Source organism: Odocoileus virginianus, chromosome 3, assembly GCF_023699985.2.
Source record: "Odocoileus virginianus isolate 20LAN1187 ecotype Illinois chromosome 3, Ovbor_1.2, whole genome shotgun sequence".
Taxonomy (NCBI): Eukaryota; Metazoa; Chordata; class Mammalia; order Artiodactyla; family Cervidae; genus Odocoileus; species Odocoileus virginianus.
In genome coordinates this window covers 28,623,951-28,644,458 of record NC_069676.1, presented here as the reverse complement: position 1 = coordinate 28,644,458, position 20,508 = coordinate 28,623,951, and the positions used below count along the sequence as shown (strand labels likewise).

Sequence of the window (20,508 nt, the reverse complement as noted above, 5' to 3'; positions counted from 1 at the left end):
TAATGATGCAGGCGCCAATGAAAAAATGTTGGATACGTTTACTACCCAGATGGCAAGGACCAACTTGGGGGATGGTGCTTTGCCAAAGTCTGAAATCCTATCAGGGATGCGACATGATAGAATCTGCAGTAAGGCATACTGTAACAGTTAAGATTAAAGCAAAGCTTTGGAGTTTAATAGTGTAAACTAAACAGAGAATTATGGCATATAGATGAAAACCAGCTGGCTGACCTTTTCTCCTTGCACCGCCCCCCACCCTCGACCAAAGTAAAAGTACATTCAGGATTGTTTTTCCTTCTGAAAATCAAATTAAGCCTCTCTACTTTTCTCTCTGTGATGGGCAAAAATGAAAATAAAAAAGGATATTGATGGGAATGATACCATAGCATTAAACTATGAAATGATGTTTGTTATTTTTCCAACTAATTACTCTAAGGCATCACCATTAACCTTACCAAAGCAGGACCTCTGATAGCAACTAGAATCCTAAGAAATGCAGATGATGGAAGACTTAAGATAATCCTTGAATTAGGTGCATCGTATTTGAAAATAAATAGATCATCCTACTTATACAGCTACTAGAATTCTAGGCCTTTTGAACTGAAACAACTATATAAAGCTTATTTACTTTTCTCCTTGATCATTTGTTTACTATCAACAGTTTGTTTAGATGAAGTGGGAAAAATAATTCGTCTATCTAGGTTTGTTTATCTCTGTGTTTTTCTGTGTGAGTGAAATTAATGTTTCATAGTCTGGGTCAGAACTGTCATAGAAGATAGTTTGAAGTGCAAATGAAAGTTTTCACTTACCTCCATTAAAAAATTTTTTTTTTTTATTTCAAGCACACTCAAGTTTCTATGTGGTTAACAGAGGCTTTGATCATAAGACTTATCAGAATGTGCCTCCTTAAAAGCCATCACCAGATTCAGAGTTGAACCCTGTGATCAGTGACAAAGGCAGCAGATGCAGTGGACAGGCCCCAAGCCTTAGAGTCCAAGACCTCCGTCTGAGTCAGCATTCAGCTCTTTACCCTTTATCTGACCTTGAGCCTGTGACTCATTATCTATAAAATAAAAAAGAAGCTTTTTCTGCCAGTGTTGCTAGGCTACTGTTAGTATCAAAATTAGGTGATGTATCTGAAGATACTTTGGAGATACAAGATTTTCTTTCTTTTTTTTTTTTAAGTTGGAGATGGAAGGTAAGAAAGAAGACTTAATAGCAAACACGTCAGTAGTGCTTAATGTGCCAGGTACTGCTGTGAGCCCTTTACTTGTGTTAACTCAATCCTAAAATCCTTGTGAACTAAGTACCATTAGGATGTTTGTATTATATAGATGGGCAGACTGAGGCACGGAGCAGAGAAGTTAAATATCTTGCCCAGAGTAACATAGCAATTACATTATGGAGCTGGGATTCAAACTCCAGGAAGTCTGTCTCTGGAGTCTGTTCTCTTATACATTCCTTATACTAACAGATAACTGGACTTAGGGATAGTAATTTAATTTCAGGATATTTTAAAACTTTAAAAGCTAGCATTTTCCCTCACCATTGAAGTAGAAAATGTCTTTTCTCTGTTAAATAGTTTCTCTTGCTTACCAAATTAAGTGAATTAACTGAAGCTTTTAAAAGTAATTTTCCTGGGGGTGGTTTAGTCCATTTTTCTCCAGGTCATGTGACTTGTAGCCCCTCCCACAATAGGCGATGTTACAGATTTCTTCTGTGGTTGAAAAGGAGGCCAATTTCAAGTTCAGATGCCTTCAGACTCACCCAGAGCAAATATCCAATGCTCAAGGTAATCACCAATGATTAGACCTGACAAGAAATGAATGTTTGAGGGGAAAACTCAGGTCTCTTTAATGGAATCATATGTATACCTCCAATTTGATGGACCATTTGGAGCCTGGTAGTTCAGTTCAGTCACTCAGTCATGTCCGACTCTTTGTGACCCCATGAATCACAGCATGCCAGGCCTCCCTATCCATCACCCACTCCCGGAGCTTACTCAAACCCATGTCCATCGAGTCAGTGATGCCATCCAACCATCTCATCCTCTGTCGTCCCCTTCTCCTCCTGCCCCCAATCTTTCCCAGAGTCAGGGTCTTTTCCGATGAGTCAACTCTTTACATGAGGTGGCCAAAGTACTGGAGTTTCAGCTTCAGCATCAGTCCTTCCAATGAATACCCAGGACTGATCTCCTTTAGGATGGCCTGGTTGGATCTCCTTTCAGTCCAAGGGACTCTCAAGAGTCTTCTCCAACACCACAGTTCAAAAGCATCAATTTTTCGGTGCTCAGCTTTCTTCACAGTCCAACTCTCACATCCATACATGACTACTGGAAAAACCATAGCCTTGACCAGACGGACCTTTGTTGGCAAAGTAATGTCTCTGCTTTTTAATATGCTATCTAGGTTGATCATAACTTTCCTTCCAAGGAGTAAGCGTCTTTTAATTTCATGGCTGCAATCACCATCTGCAGTGATTTTGGAGCCCAAAAAAATAAAGTCTGACACTGTTTCCACTGTCTCCCCATCTATTTCCCATAAGGTGATGGGACCAGATGCCATGATCTTAGTTTTCTGAATGTTGAGCTTTAAGCCAACTTTTTCACTCTCCTCTTTCGCTTTCATCAAGAGGCTTTTTAGTTCCTCTTCACTTTCTGCCATAAGGGTGGTGTTATCTACATATCTGAGGTTATTGACATTCCTCCCAGCAATCTTGATTCCAGCTTGTGCTTCTTCCAGCCCAGCGTTTCTCATGATGTACTCTGCATATAAGTTAAATAAGCAGGGTGGCAATATATAGCCTTGATGTACTCCTTTTCCTATTCGGAACCAGTCTGTCTTTCCATGTCCAGTTCTAACCGTTGCTGGTAAACCACTTCCTAATAGAGCAAGAGAGATCTTAGAAAAAGAAACACTTGAAAAATTAATCTCTCCCAAGCACCACTGTAGAATTATCTGTGAACTTCTTTGAAAGAGATCTCAATATAGTAAAGTTTTCACCTTCCCTTTCTGAAAAAACTGAGCCAGTCTCAATGAGTTCCATGGGCATTCAGATGTAGAAATAGTCCCCAGCAGCCCCCCAGCACTGCCCCCCCACCCCAGCCCCAGGTCTTTCTTGTTTCAACAACCTAGGAAGAGTTGGCTCCAGGAGCTCTTGTAGCTCTCCATTGTTATGATTATCTTTTTGAACCCTTGGCAGCAGAAGACATATTGGCTCCTGAAAAAAGTCTACGTCTTCTGGATGGGGGAACTTTCCCCTAAACTTCTAGTGACTGTGAACATACCCCACCCAATAGAGATGTGTCTCTTTACCTTTAAGTCTGTTAGGCACTTTCTGTGTAAGCCGTCAAATAGACATCCATCCTGGTATTAACAAGTCTTTGATGAGATAGATGTTCTTGGAGTCACTCGTTCTTCTATTTATTCACTCCTCAAGTAACTTGTGTGTTTTCTGTCCTATGCACTGAAGACAGGGTAATAAACAAGGTGTAGACAAGGCCCTGTTATCAAAGCACTTACATCCTAGGGGGTGACAGACAAAGGCAGGCAAATGAATACATAAACCAGATCATTCCCAGTAGTGATGAGGTGATGCGAGGCTTGTGACAAAGTAACTTATAGTGGGGAAAAGAGAAGAGTTTGGGGATCAGGGAGTGTTCCTAGGGCCAGCCGTGGGAAAGCCAGTGGAGAGCATTGAAGCCAGAGGAACTAGCAAGTGCAGTCCCTCTGAGTCAGAAATCAGCTTAGTGGATGCAGAAGAAAAAGAAAACCGGTGTGGCTGTGGAGGGGTTGGGGGGGCGATCAAAATGAGGATGAGGCCAGGAAGCTGTTCAGGGAGGGTCAGACTTTACAGGGCCCTGTGAGTCAAGGAACGTGGAGTTCAGGTTTTATGCTAAGACCTCTTAAGAGCACTGCCAACAGAATCCCAATTTTTCTAAATTCCTATTACCTGGAAGGAAGCCTAGAATCATAACTCTCAGTCAAAGAAGGATCCCTAAAAATCATCTAGTTTAAAAAGGAGAGAAAGTGAGAAAGAGCAGATAATAAAAGCAGATGGTTACAATGTTGACAGTTGATGGATGTGGATAAAGAGTATACATGTGTTCTTTGTACTTTTTTTATTCTTTCAACTCTTCTGTAAACTTAAATGAAAAATGTTTTGATTATTTATACGTGAGTTTTTTAAAGGCTAAAAGTAATAAGAATGTAGTCCCAAATCCATCAGATCTTAGAAAGTGATGGTTACTATGCTGATGGGATCATCCAAGCCTGTACTTCATCACGTTAGTGGTGGGGAGCTCACAGGCTCACAAAGCCACCTATTCATAGAGATTAATTTTTGTTCAGCCAGAATTAGTGGTTAATTTTTGTTCAGCCAATCAGCGGCCTCAGATGTCCATCCTTTGGAACCTTACAGAAGGACCGTTCCTCCTGGGCAAGAGTGTCACCACTAAGCGTTTGGAGATGGCAGTCACCCTTGGTTTTGTCTTTTCCAAACTAAAATCTCCCTCCCCAGTTTTGAGTGTATCCTGCTCATGCTTCTTGCTTTCTTGTGGATGTTTCATTTATCAGCATCCCTCTTAAAAGTGGTGCACCCAGAACTGCACCTGAGGCCTCCCCACGTATGATCTGATCAGAACCTGTCAGCCCCGCTCATCAGCCTCAGAATTTAGCACACACCTTTCCTGCCACCCCTAGGGGGCTACAGAGACACAACCAGTGCCTGTCCTTTCTGCTTGGTTTTCCAAGTGTTCTGAGAAGAGCAGGAGTTCAAATGAACCCTGCTGAACCCTCGGAAGCTTCTCCATGAGACACACAGCCCAGGGTTACCCGCTTTTCATCCCTGGGCCCTGTGCCAGCCCCACATGGACTCTGAAAATGCAAATGGCCAAGTGCTGCCGGAGGTCTGGGGCAGACTCCTTGCACCTTCCGTTTGTTCGCTGACACCACGAGTCTGCTCTGCGTGCCCTTCCCGTAGCCAAAGGCATGGATTCCTATTGAAATCTGTATTTTCCCTGACAGGGTAATACTGTCAGCTGTGCTCCTCCGGGGGAATCTTCCCAATGCAGAGATCGAACCCCGGTCTCCCACATCGCGGGCGGATTCTTTATGCCTACAAGCCACTGTGTGACTACGTAGAACGTTTGTCAGCAAAAGAAGTTTTGAAAAGAAGTGTAAAGAAATTGCAGATATCAGAGGAAGGCAGGAGGAAGAAGAACAACTAGGGCTTAGAAGCCTGAGAACAAACTTTGGTGTGTTTGGAGTTGTGCAGGTATTACTGAGCTCTCCCGGTTATGTCTGAGGTGTTCAGCGCACCAGGTGTTAGGCAGAGTCTTCTGTACACAGCTTATTTGTCATTGGAATAATTCCCGGGTGGTTCAGACAATAAAGAATCCGCCTGCAATGAGGAGACCAGGGTTTGATCCCGGGGTCTGGAGGATCCCCTGGAAAAGGGAATGGCAACCCACTCCAGCATTCTGACATGGAGAATTCCATGGACAGACGAGCCTGACAGACTACAGTCCATAGCGTTGCAAAGATTTGCACACGACTGGTCAACTAACATTTTACACTTTTACTTTCAAAATAATTCTCACAGGGAAGACTATAGTAATGGTCTTTTTATTGATAAGGAAAATAAATGCCCATTTTATTGACTAGGCAACTGAGACTCACAGAGAGCAAATACTTTGCCCAGAGTTCTGCGTTTGAAGGCAAGTCTACTGACCGCAGAGCCCCTGTGAAGTTTAACAGTTGAAGGGTTGTCGCAGTCTGAGGAACCACGCGTGGCTAGTGGTGTGAGGCAAGGATTAGCACCAAGGATGTTATGTCTGAAAATTTTGCACCTATAAGAGAGAGTTATTTGTAAAACAGTTGCATGTTTTCTCTGCTTAATCCCTGTTCCTCATGTAGGGAAGGACGACAGAACAAGGCAGGGAGTGTTAACTCTGCTCTCCATTTTCTCCATATGAGGATTAAATGCGTTAAATCGACATACGGTATTCAAATCAAACATATTCAGTTTCATTGACTTCGAGTTTCTTTTAATTAATTGGACACTCAAATGCACATTTGTTTCAATTCATGGTTTAAATGTCTCGTGATTCTTATAAGTATGTATCTGCTCAGCTTGTATAATTTTCTTATGAAAGAAGGCAGATAAATATTAATGCAGTTTTGCATCTGAGAACTTAGTTGTGCTAAGGTTGGGAAACTTGGTTATGTAACAGTAATAAATGGCCCTGGGGTGTGTTTGAGAAGAGACACGAAAAGGATTTCAATACCTAAATAGTAGAGAAGATCGCTGGTATGATAATGAGTAAAGAAAAATCATACCTTTTAAAGTTAGTATCTGGTAAAAGTAATTTTGGATGTTTATTTAGAAACATTATGAATTTGCTATATTTTTAGCCCTGTGCATGCAAGTTTTGAGAAAAACCCCGAATGTTTGAAAATCCATGGATTTCTAAGATTTTTCAAGGATTTTGGCTAGCACCAAAAATAATACATTGACATGAAATTTATCCTCTCAGTGCTGCTGTGGTATAGCTAATGATGCTAAACACATAAACCTCCTGTTTATATATTATTAAGGTTTCATGCTAAAAGCATGAAAACGAAGGTTGGTACAGCAGTTTAAATTGAAAGCCTGCTGACTAATCCATTTCACATGCTCTAATGTAAAATGGACTCAAAGCATTGGGGAACAGATTTGTTAAGATCTCAGTCAAGAAAATGAATGCTTCAACCTGATACAGCAAAGAATCTGACATTTATGACAAATGTCTATTTAACCACAGTAAAAATTTACATACCATTAAGCATATAGGTGGGCATGTTAGTCATTTTTTATTTTTCTTTAACAAAATTATAATTATAAAGCTGACATAATTCATTTTTTAAATGGCAAGTAAAACCTACAACTAACCATGCCACCAAAACGAAATCACTACATTTCTTTCTAGCATTTTTTCATGAGGCGTATTTTCTGTATGGTGGTCAGCATGATGTAAGGGCCATTTTACCCACTGCTTTTTTCTGCCATTACAAACCATGTATGGCCCTCACTTTGAATGAACCACAGATCTTAGGAAAACAGAGCTGCCCCCTCGGTCTGCTTTTAATCCGTTAACACTTACAGGTTAACACATACCCCCATGTTTAGCTTACGTTTCTGAAAGAAAGAGTATGAAGTCAGTACGGGGAAAGATAGCAGCAGGGGGTGATAGAGAAGTTAAAAATAAAACTCTTGTCAAAAGTAATGGAAAGGGCTGGCAGTGGCAGAGATTAAATGCATTGCATCGTTTTCCTCCGCTTTACTTGAACATTTCTTCCCTTTGCTTAGCCCTGGAAATTAGCCCTGCAGCTCCCTGACTGTCTAGAAGGTTGTGGAGTTTAAAAAGTCAGGAATGAGACAGTGTCAGAGAGAGAGAAAACTTCAGGGCAGAGACCCAGTCTCCTCCCCATATTTTGGTTTTACTGAACTCAAAACTGGTGGAGAAATCTCCTCTTGGTAGAAATGAGTTCAAGGGGACCCCAGTAAGGAAGGGTGAGAACTCAGGGGGATAAGCATCATGGCAGGAAGTAGGGGAGGAAATGAAGCCCAGGGTCAGGGGGAAACTGGTACAGAACCCCAGTGCCTTTGACCTTGTGCAGTCCCCAAGTGACTTCCTCCTCAGAAGTCACTCCATCATAAGGGAAGAGGGATTTTCCCTGCCCCACCTTCCCAATCAATGCAATGGTATGACTGGGGAGGGGAGGGTCATTACTGGTTTTGGAGCTTCTCAGCATCTCAGAGAGCACCCCGCTTCTGGCTGAGAGCTTATCCTTTTTCTTTTGTCTCTCAATGGGCTCTTTCTTCCTATTTAAAATGAACGGACGCGCTTTGTCCACTTAGCTCCTTTGCCCTGACTCTTCCCCTAAGAAAAAATTTGAAAGTCATGTAGTAGAAACAGGATACTAGAATCTCATAGTTGAAGGATTCTCAGAGGGAGTAAAGAATCATCTACAAAAATCCAGACCCTTCCACGGCACTGTTTGCTCAGGCTCTTGCGTCTCACGATGCGATCTGGAGCCAGAACCAGCACGGTCAGCACCACCTGGAAGGCTGTTAGAAAGGTGGACTCAGCCCTACTCCAGACTCCTACATCAGAATCTGCATCTTACCAGGCTCTCCAGGCCAATCCTTTGTGCAGATGCAAGTTTGAGAAGGTGAAAGTGAAAGTCACTCAGTCATCTCTGACCCTTTGTGACCCAGCTGCATGGACTATACGATGCATAGACTTCTCCAGGCCAGAATACTGGAGTGGGTAGCTGTTCCCTTCACCAGGGGATCTTCCCAACCCAGTGATTGAACCCAGGTCTTCCGCATTGCAGGTGGATTCTTTACCAGCTGAGCCACAAGGGAAGCCCTCAAGTTTGTGAAGCACTGACTTAAGCCACCCTTACATTTCATCTGAGTTAAAAACCATGAACTAGTCTCATTTCTTTCTTCACCATCAATCCTACCATCCCACGTTTCCACCAAGTAGGCACAAAGATGTATTTTTAAATATAAAGTCGGACTTCCCTGGTAGCGTAGTGGATAAGAATCTGCCTGCCAATGCAGGGGACAAGAATTCAATCCCTGGTCCAAGAAGATCCCAGATGCCACAGAGCAACTAAGCCAGTGAGCTGCACCTACCCAGCTACTGAAGCCTGTGTGCCTAGAGCCCTTGCTCCACACGGGAAGCCCCCACAGTGGGAAGTCTGAGGACTGCGACGACAAAGAACAGCGTCTGTTCCAGCAAAGCAGTGAAGACCCAGCACAGTCAATGCAGAAGTAAATAAATAAAATAATAAAAATGTAAGACAGATCCTTGTGTTCTCTGTGGAACCCCCCTAAGAATACCCCATTTCACTTAAAATATAAACCAAACTCCTTTTTGTGGTCAATAAAACCCTCAAATGAGTTGGCCCCTGACAACCTTGCCTAGCTCCGTCTTTGCTCTCCTTCACCCTGGCTCACTCTGCTCTCGATATGAGAACTATGAAACCTGCCAGATTCTGTCCTGCACCAGACATTTGAGGATGGGCTTCCTTCTACCCAGATCTCCACAAAATCATCTTTTATCCTATATTTTCCCGTCAGGAGAAAGATGAGAGTTGTAATTCTCATCTTACCCTGAAGTAATTGTCTTCTTCTCATCATCAGGCCTTGGCTTAGGATGTATCATTTCCATGATGAGGCTTCTCATCTATTCTCTGTTCCATCAGAGCAATTTGCATTTTGTAACTTCTCATCATCTGTGTCTTGTCTGTCAGCTTGCCCTCTGCTCACAGTGATGATGTCTGTTTCATTCCTCTCTGTACCCCTAGAACCACGCACGTGCACAGAGAACGTTCAACAGATGTTTGTAGAATGAATGGCCCCTCCCTGTAAGAGGCTTTTAACATTCTACCAGTTACTTTAGCACTTCTGAATAAGTGTTATTCTATTCTTGTATCTCTTGCTTATACTGGAAAGAAATTGCCGCCTTTAACCAGTTGAAGGAATGGGCAGCTGAATTCAGAACTAATTCCCGGTGATAAGATGACTCTAAATTTAGGCTGATGCCACTAAAGATAAACAAAGTAGGGAAATTCTTCCACTCAACTGTTTCTAAGAAAACTTGTTATTAAAAGCTATTTTACTAACGTTACTTGATAGTCAGCGGTTACCAAAATCTATAGACAGAGTGTACAGTTTGGGATTTAGACTAAAGTGAATCTGAAATGAGTACAACCAGGTTTTACTACTGGTGTCTAGGATTCCATTGCCCACATGTGACCCAAATTAAAAAAAAAAAATGTGAACTGAATGTTTAGGGTATGCTTTTCGTTTTGATAAGGCAGTTCTGTGGTATTACGGAAAGAAAGTTGAAGTCCGGGAATCTCGGTCCTGGTTGAGCAGTCAGCTTGTGTGTAATTTTCCACATAGCGCGTAAAATTCTCTGAGTTCTCATTTATTTTCAAGTGAGAAGAACAGACGCGCCGATCACCCTCTGCAGTTGCTGTGAAAACATCTAGTGAAATCATACACTTGCCCTGTAGTCAGAAACGTAGGAGGTTTTACACCAACATATGTTGTTAGCAATTTAAAGATGGAGGACATTTTAGGAAAGTTCTAATTAAGAAACAGCATTTGGAGAGGTTTTTTGGTTTTTTTTTTTTTTTTCCGATCGTTTATAACAGTGCCTGAGAAGTGTGTACTGAGCTGCAATAGACAGGGAGGCGCGTGGCTCTGCTAGGCGTTCTCCTGGCCGAGCCTCTGTCTGCACTTTGCTGCATTCCCTCTTACCTGCCCTGTTCTCTCCACAGCCTTGTAATGGAGAGCTCTGCCGGGGGCCCCACCAGCTCGGGTGGGCAGACCCTTGTGAAAAAGGAGCCTGCAGGCCAGGCTAGTTCTTCCTCCCATTTCTCCGCCCTTCCAGACCTTTCAAGTGCTTCCCCCTCAAAATGGCACCAGAGTTCATACACTTACCACTTTTTTCTGGAAAATAAAGTTCATCTAACGTTTAGTTTTAAAAAAAAGTGGGAGAACACTTGCATCCTTAAGGTGTGTACACCCTTTTCTCTTCTTGTATCTAAAGCTGTATTCCTAATGTGGATATGTGACTTCATACAGAGAAAACTTTTTACTGATGGCATTCTGGGAGCCAGCCATTTGCTGGAGCTGTCTAATAGAGGGTGGAGGATGGGGATGTTTTTCAACCCCCATCCCCTGCCCTGCCCACCCCCCTGCCTCTTGTTCTCTTAGCAAGGAGCAGTCTCTTGGTGTTTCCTGGCCTGGACAGATCAGCACTGTAAAACATCGCCACCTTCAGTTACAACTGGTCAGCGTGGTTCTGCACTTTCCAGAAACCATGCTGAGCAAGCTCTCCCGTCTCCACACTTCTCTGCTTGCTGAGCCTTTGTACCAAGCCTGGATGTGTATCTCTCTCTACACCTTAGCACTAAAAAAAAAAAAAAAAAAAAGGAAACCTGGTAATGGGCCTAGAGTGGATACAAGAGTTAATCCCCTCAAAAGGTTTTGCTGCTGTCAGAGTGAAGGTCAACATGCTTTCCTGTCTGACTCTTTGAGACCCCATGGACTGCAGCCCACCAGCCTCCTCTGTCCATGGGATTTCCCAGGCAGACATACTAGAGCGAGTTGCTGTTCCCTTCTCCAGGGGATCTTAGAGACCTGGGAATCTTCCAGACCTGGGCATCGAACCTGAGTCTGCTGCACTGGCAGAAGGTTCTTTAGCACTGAACCACCTGGAAAGCCCTTTTAGGTAACAGAATAACTAAAACCATGTACTTTCTTGAGAATCACCCATTGCTCTTTTATAGGACCCATACTTTTAAAGGTCCAAAGATTTTAAGTAGTAAAAATATTATGTCACATTTCTTGACAGAACATACATCTTTGGTGAAGAAGTATCTTTTCTATCCTGGTAGTAAGGGATTTTGAGTGTTTCTATGAGTTTTCACCCAGCAAATATGTGTGTTCAGATGGGGCACAAAGTGATGTGAGTAGGTCTTGACAGTTCAGGGCAGGGCTGGGAATTGCAGAACCAGAATCTGACACTTTCTAAGCTGCTTGGTGTCAGCAGCCACTTAAATTCAGGAAGTTGAGAACCAAATCAATGAATTTTTTCCAATAATAGCTTAACATCTCAATGTGAATAAATCTTTGGTTGATATTTTTATAAGAAAATCCTTTGTACTTTCCCCTCAGCCTCACAACATGCTCAATAAAGGGTCTGTGGCACCAGTGAAAGGGATGAGCAGACAACTCCATGGGAACGTTCCAGAAACATGTGTTCCTCACTCCCACCAGCTGTTGCCAACATCGTGGCCTGACACAATACTCCAGATTCGGAGTTAACCCTTTCTTAGATCAGGTTCCAGTCTAGTCCCCACGGATGGTACAGAGAGCACTCAGCAAGTAATCTTCAGTCAGGCTCCATATCCTTCTTCATTTGTCATGAGATGGTGTAAGTCACCTGTCACCACTCTTTAGAACTTGAAGTGTTTTTGATAAGTGGGCCCACAATGAATTTCATTTACATTGGATTAAGGAAACGTGACTCTAGCATTGACCCTCCTGATCTTTGATTGATATCCCTCTCTTCGGTATAGAAATGGAAGGAAATGGCCTCTTGGAGAACTTTGAAGTCATGTCCTTGAAGATGCCTAGGTTTCCAGTAGCTGTAGATGTGAAGTGCATTGTTTACATGTTAAGGCAATTATAGCTAAAGCTGATTGTTTTGTTTCTCAAGGAAAATAGTATTCCTTTACCTTTTAACAATAAATAACAAGAGAACAGTATTTTATCATAAAGATACATTCCTTTTCTTTCTCTTCTTGATGTCTAAAGCTGATTTTCTAGTATGGACACATAACTCCATATTTAGAAGTAAAATAGACATTTTGGGAGCCAACAGTGACGTTCAGTCTCAAAAATTGGATCCACCGTTGCAATCGCAAACTGTCCATTATCTTCCTAAGAAAATACTAATTTATCAGTCCCAAGAGCCAAAGAGTTGTTCTGTGTCAGCAATCAGCTTAGCCTCATAATTATAAATTTGTGAGGATCTGTTGAAAGACATGGATCCAGAAGAATTATAGTGTTTCATAGTGAGTCACTCAGAATAAAGAGCCCTGTTATTTGTAGACATTCCATACAGTCATAGAAATTTAGAGGTGGGTCAGGTCTTAGCCATCATGTGTCTAACCCCTTTATTTTACAGATGAAGCAATTTTGGCTAGAACTTAGGAAATACATGAAAATACTTTAATACGTAGCACATCTTCAATAGCTTTACCAAGACTGTCTTTGAAATAGTCAACATGTTCAGTTTGTCCAAAATGTGGGCAAGGGTGACTCACTGTGACAAGACTCATGTGTATGTAATATACTTTGCATCTTTGGTCTAGCATATTCCTTTGTACCTTTGTCCCCCCCTGCCCAACACCCTCTCTCCTCCCTGCATTCATTTATTTTTTAAAAGGTTTAGTCCTTGGTCCCTATATCTGTGACATGCTGTGCCTGAGAGAGGGCTGTTATAAACAGATTGGTTCTTAAGCAGGCTTTGCCTTTGAGGGACTCTCAGTGGAGAAGGTGAGACATGCTTAAGTGAATTGTTGAAACAGAGCTTTATACATGCCTGACTCTCAGTATGGGCAAGTATATCTCAGGGCACTGAGAAGCAACGGACAACAATTATCTGGGAAAGTCAGAGGAAATGAACCAAGGAGGTAACACGTGAGGGGAAGCTTGGCAGATGAACTTCCATCTCAGACAGAGAAGGCAGCAAAGGCATCATGGGAGAGAGGTGCTCGCCACAAGGAAGGAAAATGAAAGAAGGATACGGGACATCCAGAAAGGGTGAGTTTAGTGATGGAAAGGCAGAGGAAAGTTAGTGATGTGGGAATGATGGTGCTGAAATGAGAAGATAATTAGAACATAAAGAATCCTCAAGAATTTAGCTACTATCCTGAAAAAAAGGTTCATCAAAACTTAGTTGTTCAAGTATTATTTCCGCAACACGGGTTCAATTCAGTTCAGTCCAGTCACTCAGTCGTGACTTGACTTTGCGACCCCGTGGACTGCAGCACGCCAGGCCTCCCTGTCCATCACTAACTCCTGGAGTTTACCCAAACCCATGTCCATTGTGTCAGTGATGCCATCCAACCATCTCATCCTCTGTTGTCCCCTTCTCCTCCTGCCCTCAATCTTTCCCAGCATCAGGGTCTTTTCAAATGAGTCAGCTCTTTGCATCAGGTGGCCAAAGTATTGGAGTCTCAGCTTCAACATCAGTCCCTCCAGTGAACACCCAGGACTGATCTCCTTTAGGATGGACTGGTTAGATCTCCCTGCAGTCCAAGGGACTCTCAAGAGTCTACATGTAAAGTTTTCTCTGCCATTTTTGTTTTACCTGTAAACCACTTGTGTTATTATTTTAAACTTGTTTTTCTAAGACCACTTATTTTTAGCATATTTGTTTTTAAGAGAAACTTTAGGTCAGTGTGGAAAATCATTGTCATAGTAAATTCAAGGACATAATTAAAATGGAATAGAAACAAAGCATTTCTGTGAACTCTCTGCTTATGAAAGGCTCTGAGGTACAGGCCCACAGTCTCATTGTTCTGAAAGGAGTTTGTAAGTTTTGGAGAGGAGTTAAAGTCAGTGTAGCACCTAACAGAGAGTTCTTAAATAATCAAGAATAAGGAGTTGAAAGGTGAGAAGCTCGCTTATTCTTTAAATCAGGGGTATTTAGCATGGTTTCTGCACACTGGGGTATTGTTTTAGGCAGTACAAGGCCACCTCAACGTTTCTAAATTAAGAAGTGACAAAATCAGACTTATCTGAATAGGGGATCAAAAAGGAAAACCTAACAAGTAGACAGAAACCTGCACAGACTATGGGAAGGTCTGTGTGGTCTAGTCAGTGTGATAAGATGAAGCAAGGGACCAAATTAGAGAAGGACTGAGGATCAGGCCCCAGTAAGACTCGCTGCCTAAGGGGTGAGGGGCAGGGATCATAAAAGAGAAGGGTCCACATATAAGCGGTATCATATGGTATTTGTCTTTTACTTACTCTCCTCAGTGTGACAGGCTCCAGGTTCATCCACGTCACTGCAAGTGGAGTTATTTCATTATTTTGTATGGTCATGTAATATTCCATTGTGTGTATTACCACGTCTTCTTTATCCATTCATCCATCAGTGGACATTTAGGTTGCTTCCATGTTCTGGCTATTGTAAATAGTTTTGTAGTGAACATTGGAGTACGTGTATCTTTTTGAATTATGGTTTTCTTCAGATATATGCATAGGAATGGGATTGCTGGATCATGAAATCTAAAAGAAAAATGGTACAAATGAACTTATTTACAAAACAGAAATAGAGTCACGGATGTAGAAAACAAACTGTGGTTACCAAGTGGGAAAGGGAGGGAGGGATAGCCTGGGACATTGGGATTTGACATATACACATGTTGTATGTAAAATAGATAGCTGCTTAGAACCTGCTGTATAGTACAGGGAACTTTACTTACTACCCTGCAAGGACCTATATGGGAAAAAATCTAAAAAAGAGTAGAAATGTGTATGTGCACAACTGACTGATTCTGTTGTACAGCAGAAACTAACTCAGCCTTGTAAGTCAACTATACTCTAACAGAAATTAATTTAAAAAAGAAATAGAAAGATCAGTGATGCCTTGGAGTTGGTTTGCTTGGGAGCTAGAATACATGGTCATATGAATCAGGAATACATTTAGAGAAGATGGAATACAGAGAGAGAGAGTGTGTGTGTGTGTGTATGTGTATATATTGGATAAGGAAGTGAAAAAGAGAGAGCAGGCCAGTGTGGAAGGTGATAAAACCCCTGGACGAGAACATTCTACCTGTTACACATACTTGCGTGACGTAGGCTCACGTTAGATGCTTGTTTAAGACATGGTGACCTGTAGATGGTCAGCAGGCAATTGGAAATACCCTGCTGGAGGTCGGAGACATTCCAAATGCCAACTAGATTAGGAGAGGGAATTATGGCCTATAAATTAGCCTCAAATGCACTTCCATTTACCTACTGACCATTTAGAAAATGTGTGCCACAATAAGGAGGACTGGTTTAAGGTATATTTTACATGTTTCCTTTCATAAGATGTTGAAAATTAATCCACTGTACCAAAAAGTCACTGAGAACCTACTCATATAAAGGAATTTTCTGGGTGCTTTGAGGGATAGACAGGAATTAGACATAGACTGTATTCTTACAGAGCTTGTAAAGATCTCATAAGATAATAGATCAAATTGTCAGAGATTTAAAGTTTAACATGTGTAGTGTTTATTCATGATTTCCAGGAAATAAATTTAGCCTAAAAGTCCTCCTAGTAACCATAATTAGTCTGATCTTTGTTTCCATGCATTATAAGAAATTTATTATGGTGTTGGCATAGAACAACAATATAAGTGGAATTTTTGGTAGATTTATTGAATTGGAAGTGAAAATCTTGTCAGTCATTACGGGCAATGATGTTATGCTTAAAATGCCCATTTTCCCAGCTTAGGAGAAAGAAACTAATTGAGTTTTATCTTTTGTATATTAACAAAATTTTACTTCTCAGACAAGTATATGGTAATAAATGAGAGCATTCTCGTGAAAACTTGTCATCTAATCCATTTTTCCTAACTGGGTTTTTTTCCAGGAAGTCAAGACAGAGACTAAAAAGCACAGATTTCACTCTCAGCCTAAAAAAAAAAATCATAGGTTTGAATAAGGAGGACAACAAGCCTAATGTTGATGCCCCTTCTTCAGTTTCTAGGCTCTTCTGTGGAAAGAAGTGTTTTCATAAGATTCAGACAGAATTCATTTCCATAGAGCATTCTTAATGGCCCCTGTCAGAAGAAAACAGCTGGGAAACATATGGTATCCATTTCCCTGTATCACTTGGAAAAAATTTCACATGTAAATAAAGCCAACATAAAAGAGTAGCCCTTTGAACCCACAACCTTATATGATACATAAATACATTGGTACAATGCTCTCGTTGTACTGGCCCACTAAGTTATGTGGCTTGAAAATTTTTTTATTACATCCTGAGATTCACATTATCAAGAAGTTCCAAAAACATGAAGGTAGTTGGCAATATATTAGCAAATGCTCTCCCTAATAATAAACGTACATCTCAGAAATGTTAAGGAATATATATATATATATATATATTCTACTATAAGCTTTTCAGATAATTGATGGATAAAATTAAAGGCATATTTACATGTTATAAACTCTGTGTCCACTGTTTCTCTGCTCTTTTAAATAAGTAAGTAACCATGTGTTCTTGAAAGGAAGAGTTAAAGGCTTGGCAAGAATTTCTGGCAGGCATTAATTTTTTTAGCTTTACATTTTATAGGGCAAAAGGACATATAAAGGATAGAAAGACTTTGAAATTTATAATGGACCAGTTGGAATTAGTCTTTGCCTTTGCATATTTACATTTCATAAATAACTAGAAAATCCAGCTCTCATTGGTGATTATCGCTCCTCTGAGTTTATTAAAAGGACTTTGGTTCCCTGTGAAATTAAGCTATGAATCCCTCAGAAGGATGCACTTTGGGCATTTTTAAAGAAATTTACTGTGTTGTCCAGAGTGAGATTCAAACTCAGATACTAGGATTTGTTAATTGTCTGCTCTGTGTCAAGAACTGTATACATGTAAGAACCAGAGTTAACTAAAGGCAGAGGAGCAGCAGCTTAAGAGCATCTAGATACCTCCCTTCCCTTCTGGAATATTCTCGGTTAACACTTGTTTCTTACTAGACAGAATCCTGGCCTCATTCCACATCTGATAGTGTTCTCGTAGGTTCCCGAAAGTCCTCAGAGAAGGATCGCTTCGTGCAGACCCTCTGAGACCACAAGCAAAGTTGTGGTCCTCCGGGGGGGGAGACTCACCCACCGATAGGTATCTCATTCATGCTTAGAACACTCACTGTCATCTTGTTCTGACTCTGGAACTTACCTAAATCCTTTGAGAACACATTGTAGTAGGAAGAAGAATGGCCAGGTCTAAATTTGGGGAACTTTAAATCATTAGTATGCCACTTTCACCTCAAGAATCAGTGATGGCAGGGACTATTGCAGAAGTTACAGTCCCGAATATACCCTCCTCTCAGCATCCTTTAGTGTTTGATTGTGCTGTGTGTGTGTGTGCTCAGTCACTCAGACCCCATGGACTGGAGCCTACCCCGCTCCTCCGTCCGTGGTATTCTCCAGGCAAGAATACTGGGCTGGGTTGCCATTTCTGTCCCCAGGGGATCTTCTCGACCCAGGAATCAAACCCCCGTCTCTCGCATCTCCTCTATTGGCAGATGGAATTCTTTTCCACTGCACCACCTGGGAAGCCCATTTTGGGGTTGTGCTCGCTGGCAAAGAACAGACACACACAGATGCCTCGGTTTAAACACTTCCCACCTGCTGCCGTTCTAGAAGAGGAGACAGAGATGGGAGATGCCGAGTGGGAAGGCATATCCTGAAACCTCACCCCTTTGGTGGAGGATGGTATAAACTAAGTGGGAAAGGAGTAAGAGTTCATAAATCAGTGGCCTGCAAGTTACCAGGGTGCAGGGTCATCTGTCTAGTCAGAGGAGTGTCCCAGAGAGGAAGCTGTATCATCGAGCCCGAGGGAGGAGGCCATTGCTCGGTCAGCCTCTGAGGGGAGGCGGGGGCAGCTGGTCATATGAGGCTCCCTGTGGAAGGAGGTGGTGCTTATCTTTCACCTCTGGATGTGTTACTGTTTCACTTGACACGTCATCCCAACCAGACACTCAAACGCAGACTATACAATCTTTATCTGAACTTTGCACAGAAATGAGAAGGGGGAACAAAAAATACTAGTCTGCCTGCTTCACCCTCCCTTTGCAACTTCCTCCTGTTCATTTCCAGCTTTCCAAATGACGGAGGGCAGACTCTAAAAGAGCATGTTCCCTTGTGACATGGCAGTGTGTTATGTTGCTGGTCAAATGCCAGAAAGCACCGTCAAATGCCCATGAGCTATGGTTGACTTGGATACTCAGTCTAGGGTGGGATGAACTCCACTGTGGCTTATCTCCCACGGTCCAGCCAGTCCTGACCATTCCATGCCTTCCTGTTCTTTCCTTGATCTATCTGACAGATCACCTAGCAAATCACTCAATGGTTCTCAGTTTAGGTTTGCCCAATATTAAATCATTTACCCCTTCTTTCTCCAAGACTTCATGAGCTCTAAGGGTATACCTATGTGTGTGTGCACAAATGCATGTACATACCTTCTCTCCCTGAATTAGTTTGGAAGTTGATTAAATGCAAAGGATCCCGTCCTCCAATTCTGTTTTTCAGAGTGGTGACAAGTATCAGCATACTGTCAGGGAGGCATAACCACTTAGGGAATAAAACACAGTGTCTGTCTGGGTTTGTTTTCTTTTACTGTTTGCTTCCACTATTATTACTACATGAATTAATTCTGAGCCAATACATGGTAACTTTCTTTTAGCATTCACTGTTTTTCAAGGGTAAGTACAAACTGTTTTATGGTCTACATTCTCTCTTAAATTGTTCCTTAATACCCAGACTTCCTTTGAGCACAACTTGAGTGGATCGTGTCTGCCTACATGGCTATGCTGTTTTCAGTGTTTCAATTTAATAGTCCCCTCTCTTAATTTATTTTAAAACAGTGTCTAGCTCTGGCTGGAATTGTGGTGTCTCAACTCTTATTACAAACACGCAGAAGCCCACAGGAATCGCCGATGTGTATAGTAAGTTCCGCCCAGTGAAAAGAGTGTCCCCCTTGAAACACCAGCCAGAGACTCTGGAGAACAATGAAAGTGATGATCAAAAGAACCAAAAGGCAGAGTACCAGAAAGGGGGTGATTCTGACCCAGGCCCCCAGCCTGAGGAGCTCGGCCCCAGAGCTGGCGAGGGCAGCCCCCAGAGGAAGAACACGGAACCCAGCACCCTGCTGGGGGAGCTGGAACATTATGACCTCGACATGGATGAGATTCTCGACGTGCCTTACATCAAATCCAGTCAGCAGCTGGCCTCTTTCACCAAGGCGACTTCGGAAAAAAGAATTTTGGGTTTATGCACAAGCATTAATGGCCTTTCCGGCAAAGCCTGCCCTACAGGAAGTGCCGAGAGCTCCCCGTCTAACATGACACCATTTTGTGTTCTTTCTCCTGTGAAAAGCCCTCACTTGAGAAAAGCATCCTCTGTTGTCCAGGACCAACAGAAGCTCTCCCCTGAGGAATCAGAGAGTTCTCCTCCTCTCGTTAAATGTGGCTCTGCTTATGAGCCTGAAGACCAGGGTAAGGACTTCCTACACCAGACCTTCAGTGATCCTCACAGTCGGAAAGTTGACAAGGCAATGGCACCAGATTGCCAGCTCAGGGCCTTCCATCTGCCGTCCTCGGCAACAGACCCCAAACTTGAGGAGCAGATTGGCGGCATGAACTGGACCAGCTCCCAGGGACCTGAAGAAAGGAACGAGTACCTGAAAAAAGTGAAAAGCATCTTGAACATTGTTAAAGAAGGGCAAATATCTCTCCTGGTGAGTATGAACTAATTCAATATACACACTAGCCTCTAGAACTCCAGTTTTATCGACTCCGTTCACCAGTAACAGAGTGATGGTGCTTTTGTTCCAATTTTTTGCAATGGCTTTCGTTGGACGATGTGACTTTGGAGTTTTAAAATTAAAAGTTAGGTGGTTAATATAAGGAAAAACAAATGGCTATAGAGGGAGTGTTATTTCACTTGAACTGTGCATGGATTCAACTGTAATAAGGACACATAGTCTCAAGTAAAAGCAAAACCAAAAACAAGCCCAGCACTTCTAAAAATATGAATCTTAATGTCTTTCCGTTTGCTTTTCAAATGGTCCTCAGTGCTCCCACTGAGTTATTTGTGGGGATGTCAGTTCCTTGATGATGGGGAACCTGCCAGATACATGAACAGAGGGTCTTC

General features: G+C 42.1%; 1 protein-coding gene and 1 long non-coding RNA gene across 20 annotated transcripts in view; both read left to right on the top strand.

Moving 5' to 3' along the window:
- The window catches only part of SNCAIP (synuclein alpha interacting protein), a 153,767-nt gene that overhangs the window by 90,702 nt on the left and 42,557 nt on the right, over window positions 1–20,508 (top strand). For 17 of the 18 annotated variants that reach the window (XM_070465111.1, XM_070465106.1, XM_070465107.1 and 14 more), the window contains one exon: window positions 19,221–20,092. The exons of the other annotated variant lie outside the window; for it this stretch is intronic. In XM_070465111.1, coding sequence (XP_070321212.1) covers window positions 19,221–20,092 — 872 coding nt within the window. The remainder of the gene's footprint in view (window positions 1–19,220; window positions 20,093–20,508) is intronic. 18 annotated transcript variants of the gene reach the window in all.
- LOC139034354 (uncharacterized) lies at window positions 5,163–6,755 on the top strand. 2 transcript variants are annotated; one of them, XR_011486800.1, is made up of 2 exons: window positions 5,163–5,274; window positions 5,916–6,755. It is a non-coding gene; the product is annotated as an uncharacterized lncRNA (long non-coding RNA). The 2 variants fall into 2 exon arrangements; XR_011486799.1 differs by having other exon boundaries at window positions 5,664–6,755.